This window comes from Phascolarctos cinereus, unplaced genomic scaffold (assembly GCF_003287225.1).
Source record: "Phascolarctos cinereus isolate Bilbo 61053 unplaced genomic scaffold, phaCin_HiC Scaffold_9;HRSCAF=440, whole genome shotgun sequence".
Classification (NCBI taxonomy): Eukaryota; Metazoa; Chordata; class Mammalia; order Diprotodontia; family Phascolarctidae; genus Phascolarctos; species Phascolarctos cinereus.
Window position 1 is genome coordinate 172902686 of NW_027556402.1, and position 15350 is coordinate 172918035.

Genomic DNA, 15350 nt, shown 5'->3' on the forward strand with positions numbered 1-15350 from the left:
CTCCATCTTTTGGTGCCCGGACAGCCCCGTCCTTTCATTCAGCCCAACTTTCCACAACACGTGCGGTTGCCCCCAACCCCTCCCGCCACTTCTCCAAGATTTCCCTTCTCGCTGAGATAGGGTGGAGGTGACACCGAGGTAATCTTCCCAGCAGCCTTTTCGCGTTACGTGCCCCATCACGACAAGCCTAGAGGGCGGGCGATTTCTTGCCCCTCCCCCTCCTCTCCTCTTCCTAGCAAAAGGCGGGAGGGGTTGTACGGCGGGAGGCTGGACGAATGAGCGAGTGAGAAACGGCGAGGAGCGGCGGCGCGCGCGCGCGCACCAAGGCACGCACGCACGCGACGGAGGCGCGCGCGCAGGCCCGGTCCTTGCCGCCGCCGCCATTTTACCTTCTGGTCCTGGCCGCACGGCGGAGGCTGTTGTAGGTGGGGGGGGGGCCCGAAGGAAGGATCGCCCTTGTCCCTGTTGCCGCTGGTCGTCCCTCATCTCGTTCCCTTTCTCGCCTTTTTAAATTCCTTCAATCATCGCTGCTGTGCCAGCGCGACCATGTCCAAGCGGCACCGGTTGGACCTAGGGGAGGATTATCCCTCTGGCAAGAAACGTGCGGGGACCGATGGGTAAGGGAGGCCGGCCCGCGGCGGGAGGGAGCGCCGGGCTTTGTTAATGTCGGGGCGGGCGGAGGCGAAGTCTCGGCTGGGCCAGGCCGGGGATCGCCGGCATTTTCTTTCGGATCTCGGGCCTATGGTGGGCGGCTCGGGGGAGGCTTTCCTCTCCCGGGACCCCAGCGGGTGGCGGCGCCAATACCAGGCCCAGCCCCAGCCGAGGAGGCCCGAGGGCCCGGCACGACTTTTCTTCTCCTCCTTTTCTTCCTCCTCTTCCTCCTCCCCGGGCCTTTCGGAGCCAGGGAAATAAGGCCTGCCGGGGGAATCGGGGAGCCTCGTGGCCGGATCCAGGCCCGGGGATTCCCCCCCACCCCCGACCGCATCTCCGGAGGACCAAGGAGCTGGGGGCCGTGGGAGAGAGGTTGGGCCTGTTCGGGCGGAGCGAGGCCGAGTCCAGGAAAGGGAGAGCGGCGCGTGGGCCCCGATGTGGGCCGGGGAGGGTGGGAGCCTCGGTGGAGGCCGGCACGACGGGGAGAGGTCGTGGGGGAAGGGCGCGCGCGTGGTCTGTGTGTGAGAGTGTGAGTAGGTATGTCCAAGTCCACACACGCTCACACTCCCGAGGGCCGGGCAGAAGACGTGGGGTCCAGGGAGCTTGCCTGTTGATGTTGCCGGCCGGAGCTTGGTTGGTCTGTATCCATTCAAAATCTTTTAAAGTGGATGCTAAAAGAGGACAACTTCCGCTTCATAAGCCACGCTCCCGCAGTGTTCTGGTTTTGCATGTACTAGTTTGAAAGCTTGGTCCTGGTCATCTTTGGGCGGCAGTGGAAGCACCTCTCGTATCCTCTGCTGTGTTTTTTTCTCTCCAATTTTTTTTAACTTTTTTATTTGAAGTTTTGAAGTCCAAATTCTATCCCTCTCCTTCCCTCTCCCTCCCCCCTCCCTAAGACCGTAAGCAATCAGATATAGGTTATAGGTATAGATTCTATTATGCAAACATTTCCACATAAGTCATTTTGTGCAAGACAACTCGAATAAAAGAAAAATGAAAGAAAATGAAAAGCAGCATGCTTCAGTCTATTCATTCAGTATCAGTGCTTTCTCAGGAGACAGATGATATGCTTCATCATTAGTCTTTTGGGATTGTCTTGCATCACTATATTGCTGAGAATAGCTAAGTCATTCACAGTTCTTCTATCGAGCAATATTGCTGTTACTGTGTGCAACTGTTCTCCTGGTTCTGTTTGATTCACTGTGCATCAGTTATGTAAGTCTTTCCAGGTTTTTCTGAAATTATCCTGCTTGTCATTTCTTATGGCACAATAATATTCCATTACAATCATATACAACAGTTTGTTTAGCCATTCCCCAATTAATGGGCATCCCTTTGATTTCCAATTCTTAGCCACTACAAAAAGAACTGCTGTAAATATTTTTGTACAAATAGGTCCTTTTCTCTTTTTTTTGCATGTCTTTGGGATATAGATCTAGCAGTGGTATTGCAGGATCACAGGTATGCACAGTTTGGTTGTCCTTTGGGCATAGTTCCATATTGCCCTCCAGAACAGCTGGGTCAGTTCACAACTCCACCAATCCAGCATTACCTTAGTGTCCTAGTTTTCCCACATCCCCTCCAACATCCAACATTTCCTTTTTTTGTCATATTAGCCACTTTGATAGGTGTAAGTTGGTACCTCGGAGTTGTTTTAATTTGCATGTCTCTGATGACTTCCAGCTTTTAATCCTATAGATCCTATAAATGCCAAAGCTAATTGCTTCCATTTAATCCTTTTACTGAATTTATTCTACAGTTTAGGGTAAATTACAACTTTTTTTTCTTTAAATTTGATCTTGAGCTCACTCCAGGCTGATACTAAGTGAATCGTGATTCCTCTGGAATCAAAGTGTAGAATAAAGCAGAAGGGGATTTCCTGCTCAAAAGTTTCTTGTTACCTAGCTTTTGAATATTAAAAACAGAATATGTCACATTTCAATATTTTTCAAGAAGTTTCACAACTTTAGACTAAATTTACTTGTATTTGTAGCGGTTTTTTTCCATTTCTGAAAAGTTCGTTTCTTTATCCTCTAGTTCTGAAATTGTTATCTACAATAGCCCAGTGAAGAAGAGAACACTAGGCTCTTAAATTCTTTGAAGCAGAACAGACTGCTTTTGTCATCGTTAGGGATGGAAGTGACTTTGTCTTATGTAGGGAGAAAGCCAAATATTGTTTAAAGTATTTTGAAAAACTAAAACTAACATTTATTAAGACTGGGTTTCTGTTAAAGGGAATGTTAAATTCACTTTCTCTTAGCTTTTTTTTAGCGTGGTGGTTGGTGCATCGGTACAGTAATGTCTCGTGTCTTGTATAAATTATGTCTGGTTAACCAGGAGTAGCTAGTAGATAGTGAATTTTCAGAATTCAACCTTAAAATTATTAGACACTGTCAGTTTGACCTATTTACTTTGAGTTCAGTTGTGTATGTGTAAAAGTTTAAGTTTTCAGCTCTTGGGATCAACTATACATTTAAGTCTATTGATCTATGGAAGTAAAACTTCATCTTTATAAAATGATCACCTAATCCATGTGACTTATATGCAATACAATGGGAAGGCCTATACAATCTTATATTCACTTTGAAAGGTCAGTGTAATGTAGTCAAAGAAACATTGGATTTGAAATTAGAAGACCTGGGTTTGAATCCTGGATCTGCTCCTAATTTAACCTGAGTATTGTTGGACTATCAGTAAGTATGAAAGCACCTACTCAGTACTAGGTACAATAGATAGAAATAGAAAATCCAAAATTGCGTCTTCCTTCAAGGAGCTTACATTCGATCAAGGGAAATACCAAGTACACATAAGTAAATATGCAACATAGACATAGTGAACAGTAATTTGAGGAGTTAGGGATGTCAGGAAACTTCTCTTGTAGGAGCCAGCACTTGAGCTTTCAAGAGAGCTAGGAGTTTTCAGAGTTGGAGCTTAAAAGGAAGTACATTCCAGGCAGGGGGTTGGGAAGCGACTTTCTTGAAGATCCTGAGGTAGAAGGTGGGATGAAGGCTGATAGTGGAAAGAGTTCTGGTTCTGAAGTCAGAAACGCTGGGTTCTTCACTCTCACAGTTATTGTGAACTCCAGCAAGACATTTAGCCTCCATTTAGACTTCATATTTCTCATCTGTAAAATGGGTTTAACTAGGTAGCCTCTGCTTTAGATCTGTAATCCTACATTATGTATGTGGGATAGCAAGGAACCCAGTTTGACTGGAAGGTAAGAGTGCATAAAGGGGAGTCATGTGTAGTATACTTACTAGACAGGTAGAGTGAAAGCAGATTTTTAAAGGTTACAAACAGGGGTTTGTGTTGTATCCTAGAAGTAATAGGGAGCCAGCCCCATTGGAGCTTTATAAACAGGAATGTGGTGTGGTGAAAGCTGTGCTTATCAAATAGCACTGTGGCCAATATGTGAATGATGGAATAATGTGAATAATGGCAAGCAGAGACCGGGGCGGGGGGGGGAGGGGGTGAGGAGATAGATGAGATTCTTGTCACAGTCTAGAGTGATGTAAAGAGGGTTTAAACAAGTGGTGGCCATGCGGATTGAGAAGGAGATTGTAGAGGTGTTATAGAGATAGAATTGACTGGCAATTAATTAGATGTGGGGAATAAGGGAGAATGAAGAGTTGAGGACAGCTCCAGGATTGCTTACCTGGGTGACAAGAAGGATGGTGCCCTTGACAGAGGCGTTTGGAAATGGAGATGTTTGGAAGAGCAATGTTTAGGGAGGAAAGACCGTTCTGTTTTGGACATGCTGCTTTTTGATGAATTATGTATGAAGGCATCCTGTGGGAAATGTCCAGTGGACAGCATTTAGGGCTTAGTGTGTAGATCTTGAGCATCATCTGCATAGAGATCATAATTGAGCCCTGGAGAGTTGATGAGAGGGTGTAGAGAGAGAAAAGGACCCTGGGCATTGCTTTGGCCTGCTTCCACAGTTAGAGGGCTGGACGTGGTGATCCAGCAAAGGACAGTTTGAAGGTGTCACCTACTAGATATAATACACTGTGTTAGGCACTGGAGAACATACAGATTTAGTATTCTTTCCCTGAGTATGTACTTTTTATTCTTATTCCTCTCTGGACAAGTGATGAAAGCAGTTGAATTATTTTTCTATTGTTGCTTTAACTGGCTGTCCAAAACATTCTAACTGGATTTTGTAATTTAAGATATTATTTCTCAAGCATCATGTAGGAATTTTCTGAAGCAGTCATTTAACTTCTTTGAGACTCCATTTACATTCATGTTTAAAATGTGGATTTGGATTAGATGATTTCTAAGGTCCCTAACTTCCATCTTATATCTTTCCAGAGGAGTGGCAGCTTTGTACATTGTCATCTTACAGCATTGTGATGGTGCTCAGGAATTTTTCATATATGCTAATTGACTTAAATACAAGTCTGCTGAATAGTTTTTAAAATCCTGGCTCTTGGTGAGTGGATTTTTTTTAAACGGTTCACACTTGGCAGCCTTGTGAGTGCCACTTCCAAAAATCTCTTCTTTAATAGATACAGGTGTATATTTTTCTGTTTGTGTGCCTGGGTCATAAGAGTTGCTAGTAGGCTAGTCAACACCTTACATCCCCTTTTTCCTCCCTGCCCCCCCCCAATCTGTTTAGAAGACCTAGGAGCATAGATTTAGAATTAGGTAGAAAGGTTAGATTTTTGCAACAATGTGCTGCTGCAAACCAAAGAAACATTATTGATGTCAGGGCATGTTAAGGAAATGTTGTTTGTCGTTAGTGCATTCAGTATTAAAAGCTTAGTTTTTTGACATGAACTGAGTTGTCACATTTATCATAAGATCAGACTTTAAATTATTTTGAGAAGACTGCTTAAATAGCATTTTTTCTACTTGTATAAACTCATAAAACACATTAATTTTTCCTGTTTTCAGTCCTATACATCACAGTACATGGAATAAGAATTCTTTTACAGTTCCCACTGTAAAAGGTGGCAAGGTGATTTAAAAGGTTTCATCCTATTTTATATTTGAATTAGGCTATTTGTAATTGCATAATAAGTGGGACAAAATCCAAACTGCACTCATGGTTTGGATTAACTGTCAGAACAGATGCCTTTCACATATACAGTGTTGTTGCATACGTTAGATGCCTAATAGATGTTTGAATTTTCCTCTTTGACCAACTTGACTGCCTAAGACCTAAAATAATTTAAACTTTATATGTTGGATAGTCATTGATATCTCTTGCCCCCCATTCACTATGCATTTTAGCATAAACTAAGTTTCAGACAAACCATTTCCTTAGACTAACCAATAACTATGCTGAAAACCTTACTCCTTCCTCTCTCCTTCCATTTTTTTTTTTTAAGGAAAGGGAATTTTTGTTGGCCAGAAAGTTCAATGTATTATCAGTACTGGATATCCAGTATCTGAAATGTAACTTTAATTTGGACAGTTTCCAGTTAAATTAGCCAGTGTCTGCCCTGAGCAAGTCGCAACTTATTTTATTTGCCTTTTCCCCATCACTAAGATGGGTATTGTAATGTCTGTAGTACCTACTTCACAATATTGTTGTGACCTAGCATATGAAACAATATATGTAAATAATTCTGTAAACTTTAATAACATTATATAAATGTCAGTTACCTTGTTAACACTCTAAATGATCCCTGAATTTGGGCTATTAATTACTCTTCTAATTTTCTCCTATCTTAAAAGATAATACAGACTTAATTAAATTCACATTTGTTAACTTAAAGTGCGCTTTAAATAAACTAATTTATTTACAAATTCTTTGGCACCCCAGAGCTAAGACTCTTTATTTGTAAGAATTAAGCAGCCAAAATAGTCCACTGCTGCTGCAGTATAGTGGTATTCTGAATATTTTAGATTAGTTGGAGTTTTGTTTGTTCCTGTTTTTACAATTTTGCTATTATGTAATCTTAAACAAATTGCTAGCCTTTCTGGGCCTCAGTTTTCTCATCTGTAAAATGAAGGGATTGGACTAAATGGTCCCCCTTCCAGCTATATATCCTATTATGTCACATGTAGATGCCTATTTGTACTTTTATAGAGAAGTAATAGTGAAAGAGGGAAAAAGAGCCTTCATTGGATTTGAAGGTAAAAGGATTCAGATTTGAACCCTTGTTCTCTTACTTATTGCCCATGTGACCTATGATACAACTTTAGGTTTCTTCATCTCTCAAATGAGAGGGTAGCAAAGAGATTAAAAGGGGGGGGACCTATTTATACGAAAATATTTATAGGAGCTCTTTTTGTGGTGGCTAAGAATTGGAAATTATGGAGATGCCCATCAATTGGGGAATGACTGAAAAAGTGGTACATAATTGTGATGGAATACGATTGTGCTATAAGAAATGACAAGCAGGATAATTCAGAAGAACCTGGAAAGATTTAGATGAACTGATGCGAAGTGAAATGAGCAAAACCAGGAGAACATCGTACCCAGTAATAACAATATTGTACAATTAATTAAGAATTGTGAATGACTTAACTGTTCTCAGCAATACAAGGATCTAAGACAATCTCAAAGGACTCATGATGAAGCATGCTATCCACCACCAGAGAAAGAACTGATATTGTCTGAATTTAAACTAAAGCATACTATTTTCCCCCTTCTTTCCTTCCTCTCTCCCTTCCAATTTTCTTGTACAAAACGACCAAATGTGGAAATGTTTTACAAGATTGCATGTGTATAACCTATATTGGAGTGCTTATCATTGCAGGGAGGAATAGAATTTGGAACTCAGAACTTAAAAAAACAAACAAACCAACCCAAATGTTAAAAATTGTTTTAGCATATAACTGGGGGAAATTTTTATTAAATAAACAAAAATGATAGCTGTTACTAAAAAAAAAATGAGTGCATAGGACTAGTTGATCTCTGGTTTCTTGCTGTAATTCCTGTTATCTTACAAGTTGATTCCTTTTAGATTTGGTTTTGAAAATAAAGATCTTTATGCTTGAAGTTACTAATGAGTAGTAGGAATGTTCTTTGAAGAAAAGGAAGTGGGCTTATCATCTGTCAGGGTGTTCTTTGTTAAATTCCTAAAGCTTTTTCTCATTTGTATAAATCATTTTTGTCCTTAAATACTGTCATACCACAATTAACTCCTGAGAACAAAACTCCTTTGTAACAAAGTTATTGTTTTGTTTGAAGAACAAAAATCTCCTAGGGATTGCAGCTATTCAGAAATGTTGTTCCTCTTGGTTTCCCTTTTCAAAGGTAAATAGGATAGGCTCTAAGTAAAATTGCTGGGAAATCTGAATTTGTCTTTGCCGATACTAAGTTCTGGGCACAGTTTCTTTGATTCTTTTATCTATCATAATAGGAAATGATCCGATGTCATTTATATTGGTTGAATGATTATATATTCTATGAATAAATGTCATAGTCTCAGTTGTTCTGGGGATCAAATGAAAAAATACATGTAAGGTGTTTTGCAAACCTTAAAGGACTATATACTTGTTCACTATTGTTTGTTATTTGCACTGTCATGCAAACCCAGAAAGTTTTTACATGGCTGCAGAACTTAAGATCATAAATCTAGAATTGGAGGGGACCTCAGAGCCCATCTAATCCAAATGCCTCATTTTCTAGTTGAGAAAACTGGGACCCACAAAGATTAAGTGGGGTGCCCAGTTTCACTCAGGTGGTAAGGGTCAGCCAGGATTTCATTCCATCCAAGTCCTCTGAATCCTTCAGAGCCATTTTCTTTCCACAGTAGCGTATTGCCTCTCCAATCCTGTGTTTGATTCCTGATTCTGCTACTTTTGTGAAATTGAACTTAAATAGATCTCTTAACCTCTGTGAGTATCAGTTTCTTCATCTATAAAATGAAGCAGTGCAATTTGGACAACATCAGTGGTTCCTAACCTAAGGGTGTGGAATTATTGCGAGAGGTCCTTCTCTTTAAGTGACTCAGTGTAATAACAGAGCAAGCACGTGACTGGTGGACAAGTAATACCTTGTACCTCTACTTATCAAGTAACTATAGATGCTTTATGATTAGTTAAATATATTCATTTCAAAGCATTATGAGCTCATAGTAATTTTTTGTCATTATGTAGTTTACTGAATCATTACATATTACTATAACAGCCAGTAGTATCATATTGAGGTCCTAAAAAGAAGTTACTGCATTAAATGACCTTTAAAGCCCCTTCAGCTCTATGGGCCTTATTTCTTGGAAAACAAAACAAAACAAAAAACCTGACTTATTCTTATGCCCTGTGTCTTTTGCTTTCCTTGATCTCTCTTTCTACTTTCATCATTCAGTTGAAACTGCTCTTTCCAAGGTATGAAATGAACTCTTAATTGCCAAGTCTAATGGCCTTTTTTTCAGTCCTTATCTTTCTTGACCTCTCTTCAGTCTGGTAATGAGATTTTGACACTGTTGATCACCCTCTTCTCCATCTTTGTTAGATCTTTATCTGGTGCCTCTGCCCTGGGCCCTTTTTTCTTCTCTATATTTCCATCTCTTCAGCTTCCATGGTTTTGATTATCTCTGTGCAGATGACTCTCTGGTCCACTTCTGCTGACCTTCAGTCTCATGTCTCCAGCTTCCTATTGGAGATATCAGATTGGATATCCTCCGGGGTTGGAACCTGTGGCCTTGAGGCTGAATTTCCCCACCCCTACTAGACATTTTAAATTCAACTTGTCCAAAACTGAATTCAATGTCTTTCCTTCAAATCCTTCCCTGTCCTCTCTTTCCAACTTCCCTGTTGCTGGCAAGGATGCTACTGTCTCGGTCACCCAGGCTCACAAAATAGGTGTCTTGCTTCCTGCCCCCCATGCAGTTAGTCTTCAAGTCCTCTTGTGTCTACCTTCATAATATTTCTCATATACACCTCCTCCTCTCCTCGGACGCTGTTACCTCCTTGTTCAGGCCTTTATCACCTCACATGTGGATTGTGACAGTAGCTTGTATATAGTCTGCTGGTTAGTGTCCCTGCCTCTATTCTCTTCTCTCTCCAGTCCACTCTCCACTCAGCTCTCAAATTGATCTTCCTGAAGCATCCATCTTTCTCTCTCTCTTTCTCATTCTCTTTTTCACACACACCACCCAGTGGCTCTCTGTTCCAGGCTCAAATATATCTGTGGTTCATCTTGTAAAACTCTTCATAGCTTAGCCCCTTCCAAACTTTCTAGTTTTCTTCCACTTCTTTACCTTCCATGTATTCTCTAATCCAGTGTCACTGTCCTCAGTATTCCTGACACAGCACTCTGTCTCTGAATGCCAGGCATTTTCACTAACTGTCCCCCATGCCTGGAACTTCCTCCTTCATCTCTGCCTCCTAGCTTTGAGTCCCAGCTTGTATATATCTTGTTTGTACATAGTTGTTGCGTATTGTTCCTCCCTGAGTTCTTTGAGGGAAGGGACTTTTTTGCTTTTCTTTGTATCCCCAGCATTTAGTCCAATGCTTGGCAGATAGTAGGTGTATAAAAATGCTCACTGACTGATTTCTTAGTTCATGCTTTCTGCCTAGACTCTCTTAAGGCAGAATCATCCAAGGTAGAGATTTAAAATTATTTTATCAGTCTTTAGTTGGAGTTAGGAAACGATGTCTTAGGTTAAGTGATAGCCTAAGATCACATACATTAAACCATGCTTTTAGATTTTAAGCCTTTCTGCCTTTATTTGCAGAATGAAGTATTTTATACCCTAAAAAGGAACCACAAGCATGAACATGTCTGTTGAGCAGAGAGGCCAGATAGCATCCAGAAATCACACTTCAAGTGTGTAGTAGCTAAATTTGATGAGAATGGGAGGGAGAAGGGAAGTGAGGAATAGTATCAGATTATGACTTCTAGAGGTCTCTATCCCCTTCTCCCATTGTTGGAAGCTGCCATATCTGGCTGCTGTGGTTTATTCCCAGTGGTTCTGTATTCCTTCCTTAAGCTTCTTTTAGTACTGTGCCCTAGAATAGGTTGGACTTTTACCACTTTCCTCCAGCCCTAGTACGTTTAATGTTGTTTCAATATTTAATTCAGTAGTTTCTCTACTGAAACTCCTCTCGTCGTTTTGAAATATAGTCTTGTGCCATAATGAACTTTGATATAAAGCATCTTGCTAGAATTTTTCTTTGTAGAACTCTGAATTTGTCCTGTCTCCCCAGGCATAATTGGAACCTCAGTGGAGAACAGAGACTTTATCATATAATTTCTGCTTTCCTTAGACTATATGCACAGTAGGAACTTAGTAAATGGGAGCTGTTCTTATTAGGCACTTAGTGCATGTTGAATTCAATTAAAGCAGCAGACCCCTACAACAAGGTGCAGGCAATTAGAAATATGGGTCTAGAGCAGGAGTGAGGAACCTGTGACCTTGAGGCCACATGTGACCCTTTAGGTCCTCAATGTTGCCCCTTTGACTGAATCCAGACTTCCCAGAACAAATCCCCTTAATAAAAGCATTTGTTCTGTAAAACTTGGACTCAGTCAAAAGACTATACCCAAGGACCTAGAAGGCCACATGTGGCCTTGAGGCCGCAGGTTCCCCCATGGCTGTAGCTGTTTCAAAGCCAGGAACCCATAAAGTTATTTATTGCCTTGTGAAGAGAATGTAATCTCATTCCCAACCCAGCTAGCAATGCATAAGGGAGAGTTCTGTGCCTTTCCATTCAGTCCAGCTGTGTAAGGCTGCTTCCATGTTCATTTGACCTTGAGGCACTCCCCCTGCAGTGTGGTTCAGCTAATTCAGGCCTGAGACCCCCATATCTTATTACAGATTTGTCTGCCATAGGGAAGTAGAGCTGAGGCCTCATTTGGATGGGTTAGATTTTGATTATCCTTACTAGTAATTAACCTTCATTCATGTGGGTGAAAACTGAATTGCCAGAAAGCTTTTTAATTAGAGCCTGTTTGATTTTATAGTTGACCACTATGCATAGATTTCGAATAGTTCAAATTTGCCATGTTAGAAAAGTAGTACAAATATTACCCCATTTTACAGACAAGGAAACTAAGATTGAGAGATGTTAAATGACTTGATTAAGTTCACACCTAGTAAATGGTAGGTGTAGAGCAAACTTTAAACTCAGACCTTCTAACTCTAAGCCTCTTGGTTACAGCTCTTATCACATGGCCTTTGTTAGATTCTACTCCTGGCCTGTTACAAAGCCTGTCAATAAAACTAATATAAGTATATAATACCTTTGAAAGTTGCTTGACCAGTATCATTTTGAAGTAATATAATCTGATTCTACCCAGTATCTCTGTTTAACTTTCTGTTGAACTCATTACCTCCTATAACATTGTTTGGCATAGCATCCTGGAACTAATTAATACCCATAGTATCAAATACATTGTCAAAGGGCATTTGTAATTGGAAAAGAAGAATTTATGGAAATGTGTGGACAGGAATTTCACAAGATACAGTGAGGGGTTTTGATTTGCATCATTGGACACATAACCCATGCTAAAATGGGGTCTGTGCCTATAGAATTGAGTAGAAGGGGAATGTTAAGGTAACTTATTAGAATGGTAATGGGGAGGAGCAAAAGACTAGTGAGACGATGATAAAATGATACTTTGTTTCAGTAGAGCTCCAGCTCCTGCCAGAGGGTTTTGCAATCCTCAGAAACAGGCCATGAAGGCAGGGTTAACTCACCCAAAGACTTTTGTAAACATAACAACAGTATTTAGTAATGATAATCGATATTTGTATCATGCACTAAAGTTTGTAGATATTTTATGTGTGTGTGTGTGTGTGTGTATGCATGCATACATATATGTATGTATGTATGTATATATAAAATCTCATTTGAGCCTCACAACAATCCTGTCAAGTAGTATAGTTATCCCTATTTTACAAGTGAGAAAATGTGTCATATACAGGATTTGAGCCCTGGTCTACCTGATTCCCAAGTTAAGTGCTCTACACCTTGAATTTTGTAACTTTTATTTTTATTGTGAAATTAAAGGCTCTCACTTCCATTAAGAGAATTTCACAAATTAGTAGTAGCAGGAAGGTCTGGGGGTGGATTGAGGCAGGAAGCCTAATTATGATTACAGTTCATTTAGGTTAGTTGGTGTAAATAAAAGTCGAGAGGGACAATTTAAGGTTCCTCAGATCAGATCATCTCTCTCCTACTGAGAACTAAACATGTTTTTGGAGAACTATTTCCTGTTGATAAAGAAGCATTTTAACTGTAAGAAACCATTTGAATGTATCATACTTACAAGTATTTTGCTCTTTATTATAGAGTGAGATCACAGCCGCTTGGTGAAGTATAACTAATATTTGTTATCTCCATTTTTTTTCTCCCAGAAAATGTATTCATGGATTTTAAGGTGCCCAAAGTTGCATATGGGCTGCTAGGTGGTACAGTGGATAGAGCACTGGGCCTAGAGTCAGAAAGACCTAAGTTCAAATCCAGCCTCAAACACTTCTGGGCAGGTCACTTAACCCTGTTTGTCTCAGTTCCTCATCTGTAAAATGAGCTGGAGATGGAAATGGCAAAATACTCCAGTATGATTGCTAAGAAGCCCCTAAATGGGGTCAGGAAGAATTAGACAAGCCTGAAATGACTAAACAACAAAGTCGTGTATTGCTCAAGAGATAGGATTCCAACCTAGCTAGCTCTTTGTTCTTCACTAAAATCTAATTCTGTTGCCTCCTTGTGTTTGAAAACTATTTTAGGGTTTTTGAAGGTCATACTAGCTGACTATGAGTTCTAGTAGCTTTTGCCAAGCTAGAAAGTTTACTGTAGTTTGGTGATATTCTTTGTATCTTTGTTGCCTGAGAACCAGTATAACTCAGTTAGGAGAGGTTCATCAGTATGCTTTGGGGAGAGAGCTTTTTACAGCTTTTGAAGTTCTCAAAGACTTTCTGTGTCTACAAAGTTTTATGTGGCATGACCCTTAAACTTCAAACTGTAACTGAGTTTTAGAATCATATTTTGTCTAGTGTAGGACAGTTGTTGAACTATATCCTGTTTTCCTGTTTTACCTTATCAGTGAACATGTGTTGAGCACCTACTATGTGTCAGGCAATATTCTAGGTGCTGAAGAAACAAAGACAAAAATACTCTTAAAAAAGAGGTTATATTCGGTTAAGAGAAACAATATATACATCTATAAGTATATTCAAAATATATAAAAAAATAAATACTAGGTAATTTTGGGTGGGGGAACCAGCAGCTAGAGGGATCAGGAAAAGCTTCATGTAAGAGATGACATTTCAGCTAAGCTTTGAAGGAAATTCAAGAGGCAGGAGTACATTCCAGGCATGGGAGATAGCCTATGCAAAAGCCTTTAGATGGGAACTAAAATGTCGTGTTTGGCAAATACCCAGAATTCCAGTTTGGCTAGATTGTAAACTATGTAAAGTAATGTATACAAGTCTAGAAAGTAGATTGGAGGCAGTTTGTTAAGGGTTTTCAGTGGCAAGCAGAAGTTGTAGTTTATCCTTGTGTTATTGCGTGGGAGCATGATGTGGTCAGACCTATTTCCTCAACTTTTGTTTAAAACAAGTATTCATGTATATGAAAGGTCAGTCAGTCACTGAACATGTATTTTTATGTTCCAGGTACGGTGCTGATTGTTGGAGATAAAATAAAAGGCAAAAGACAGTCCTTGCTCTTAAGGAGCTCACAATCTAATGATGGAAGAGAATTGAAGCTTTGTGAAAGCTGAAAGAGGGGTGGGCAGGAGGTTGGGCGTAATGAAGTCCAGAGAAAAAAATTTCCCATTTTTGAGTGGAAAATGAAGAGATGATTGGCTTGGGGGCTACCTCCTTAAGTGGAGTAGATCTAGAAAGAGCTCTCATCTCTCCCTTCCATTTTACTATACCCCAAAGGTAGTATGGGTGTAGTTAATAGATGATTGAGTTAAAGGGTGAGTAGTGACCGGGGTTCTAATCTTAATTCATATTTACTAGCTCTCTGACCATGAGTAAGTCATTGAATCTTTTTGGACCTCAGTTTCCTTAACTTTAAAATGAGGGTGAACTTGTAATACCTACTTATTACAGGGTTGGTGTGAGGCTCAAATGAGATAATCTGTGTAAAGTACTTTGCAAACTTCAGAATGCTGTATAAATGCCTGCTATCATATGCTTTACCCTTCTACTACAGGTTCCATAAGAGCAAGGACCATATCTAACCTTTATATTTCTACCAGTGGCATTGCATTATTATATAATATATATACCAGTGTATAGCGTTATTAGCTATGCATTTGTTGTTTGTTGTTCAGTCATGTCCGACTTTTTGTGACACCATTTGGGGTTTCTTGGCAAAGATACTGGAATGGTTTGTTGTTTCCTTCTGGTTGAGGAACCAAGGCAAACAGTAACAGTTGAGTGACTTGCCCAGGGTCACACAGCAAGAATGTGTCTTAAGGCTAGATTTGAACTCAGGAAGATGAGTCTTCCTGACTCTAGACACAGCAATCTATTTACTGAGCCACCTAGCTACCTCTGATCTATACATAGTAGGTTCTTAATAAAAATGTACAGAATGTTGAATAACCTGTGTCAAGAATGTTTTAAAATCTTAGATCAGGAAGGGATTTTATGAGGTCATTTTTTCTATCTACAATGCTCCATCTTTTATCTCTTTCCTTTTGCCCCAGCTGCTCAACACCCCCACCCCCAGTGAATGTATTTACCTTTGCCTCATAGAATCTCTCCCTTCAAGATGCAGCTGAAAGACCACCTTCTCCTGGGAACCTTTACTGATCCCCTTAATCTTAGTGCTTCCCT

General features: G+C 40.2%; 1 protein-coding gene across 1 annotated transcript in view; it reads left to right on the top strand.

Annotated features, from left to right (window-relative positions):
• Nucleotides 1-365: 365 nt before the first annotated feature.
• The window catches only part of DHX15 (DEAH-box helicase 15), a 68334-nt gene continuing 53349 nt past the window's right edge, over nucleotides 366-15350 (top strand). The window contains exon 1 of the mRNA XM_020992468.2: nucleotides 366-617. Coding sequence (XP_020848127.1) covers nucleotides 547-617 — 71 coding nt within the window. The 5' untranslated portion in view covers nucleotides 366-546. The remainder of the gene's footprint in view (nucleotides 618-15350) is intronic.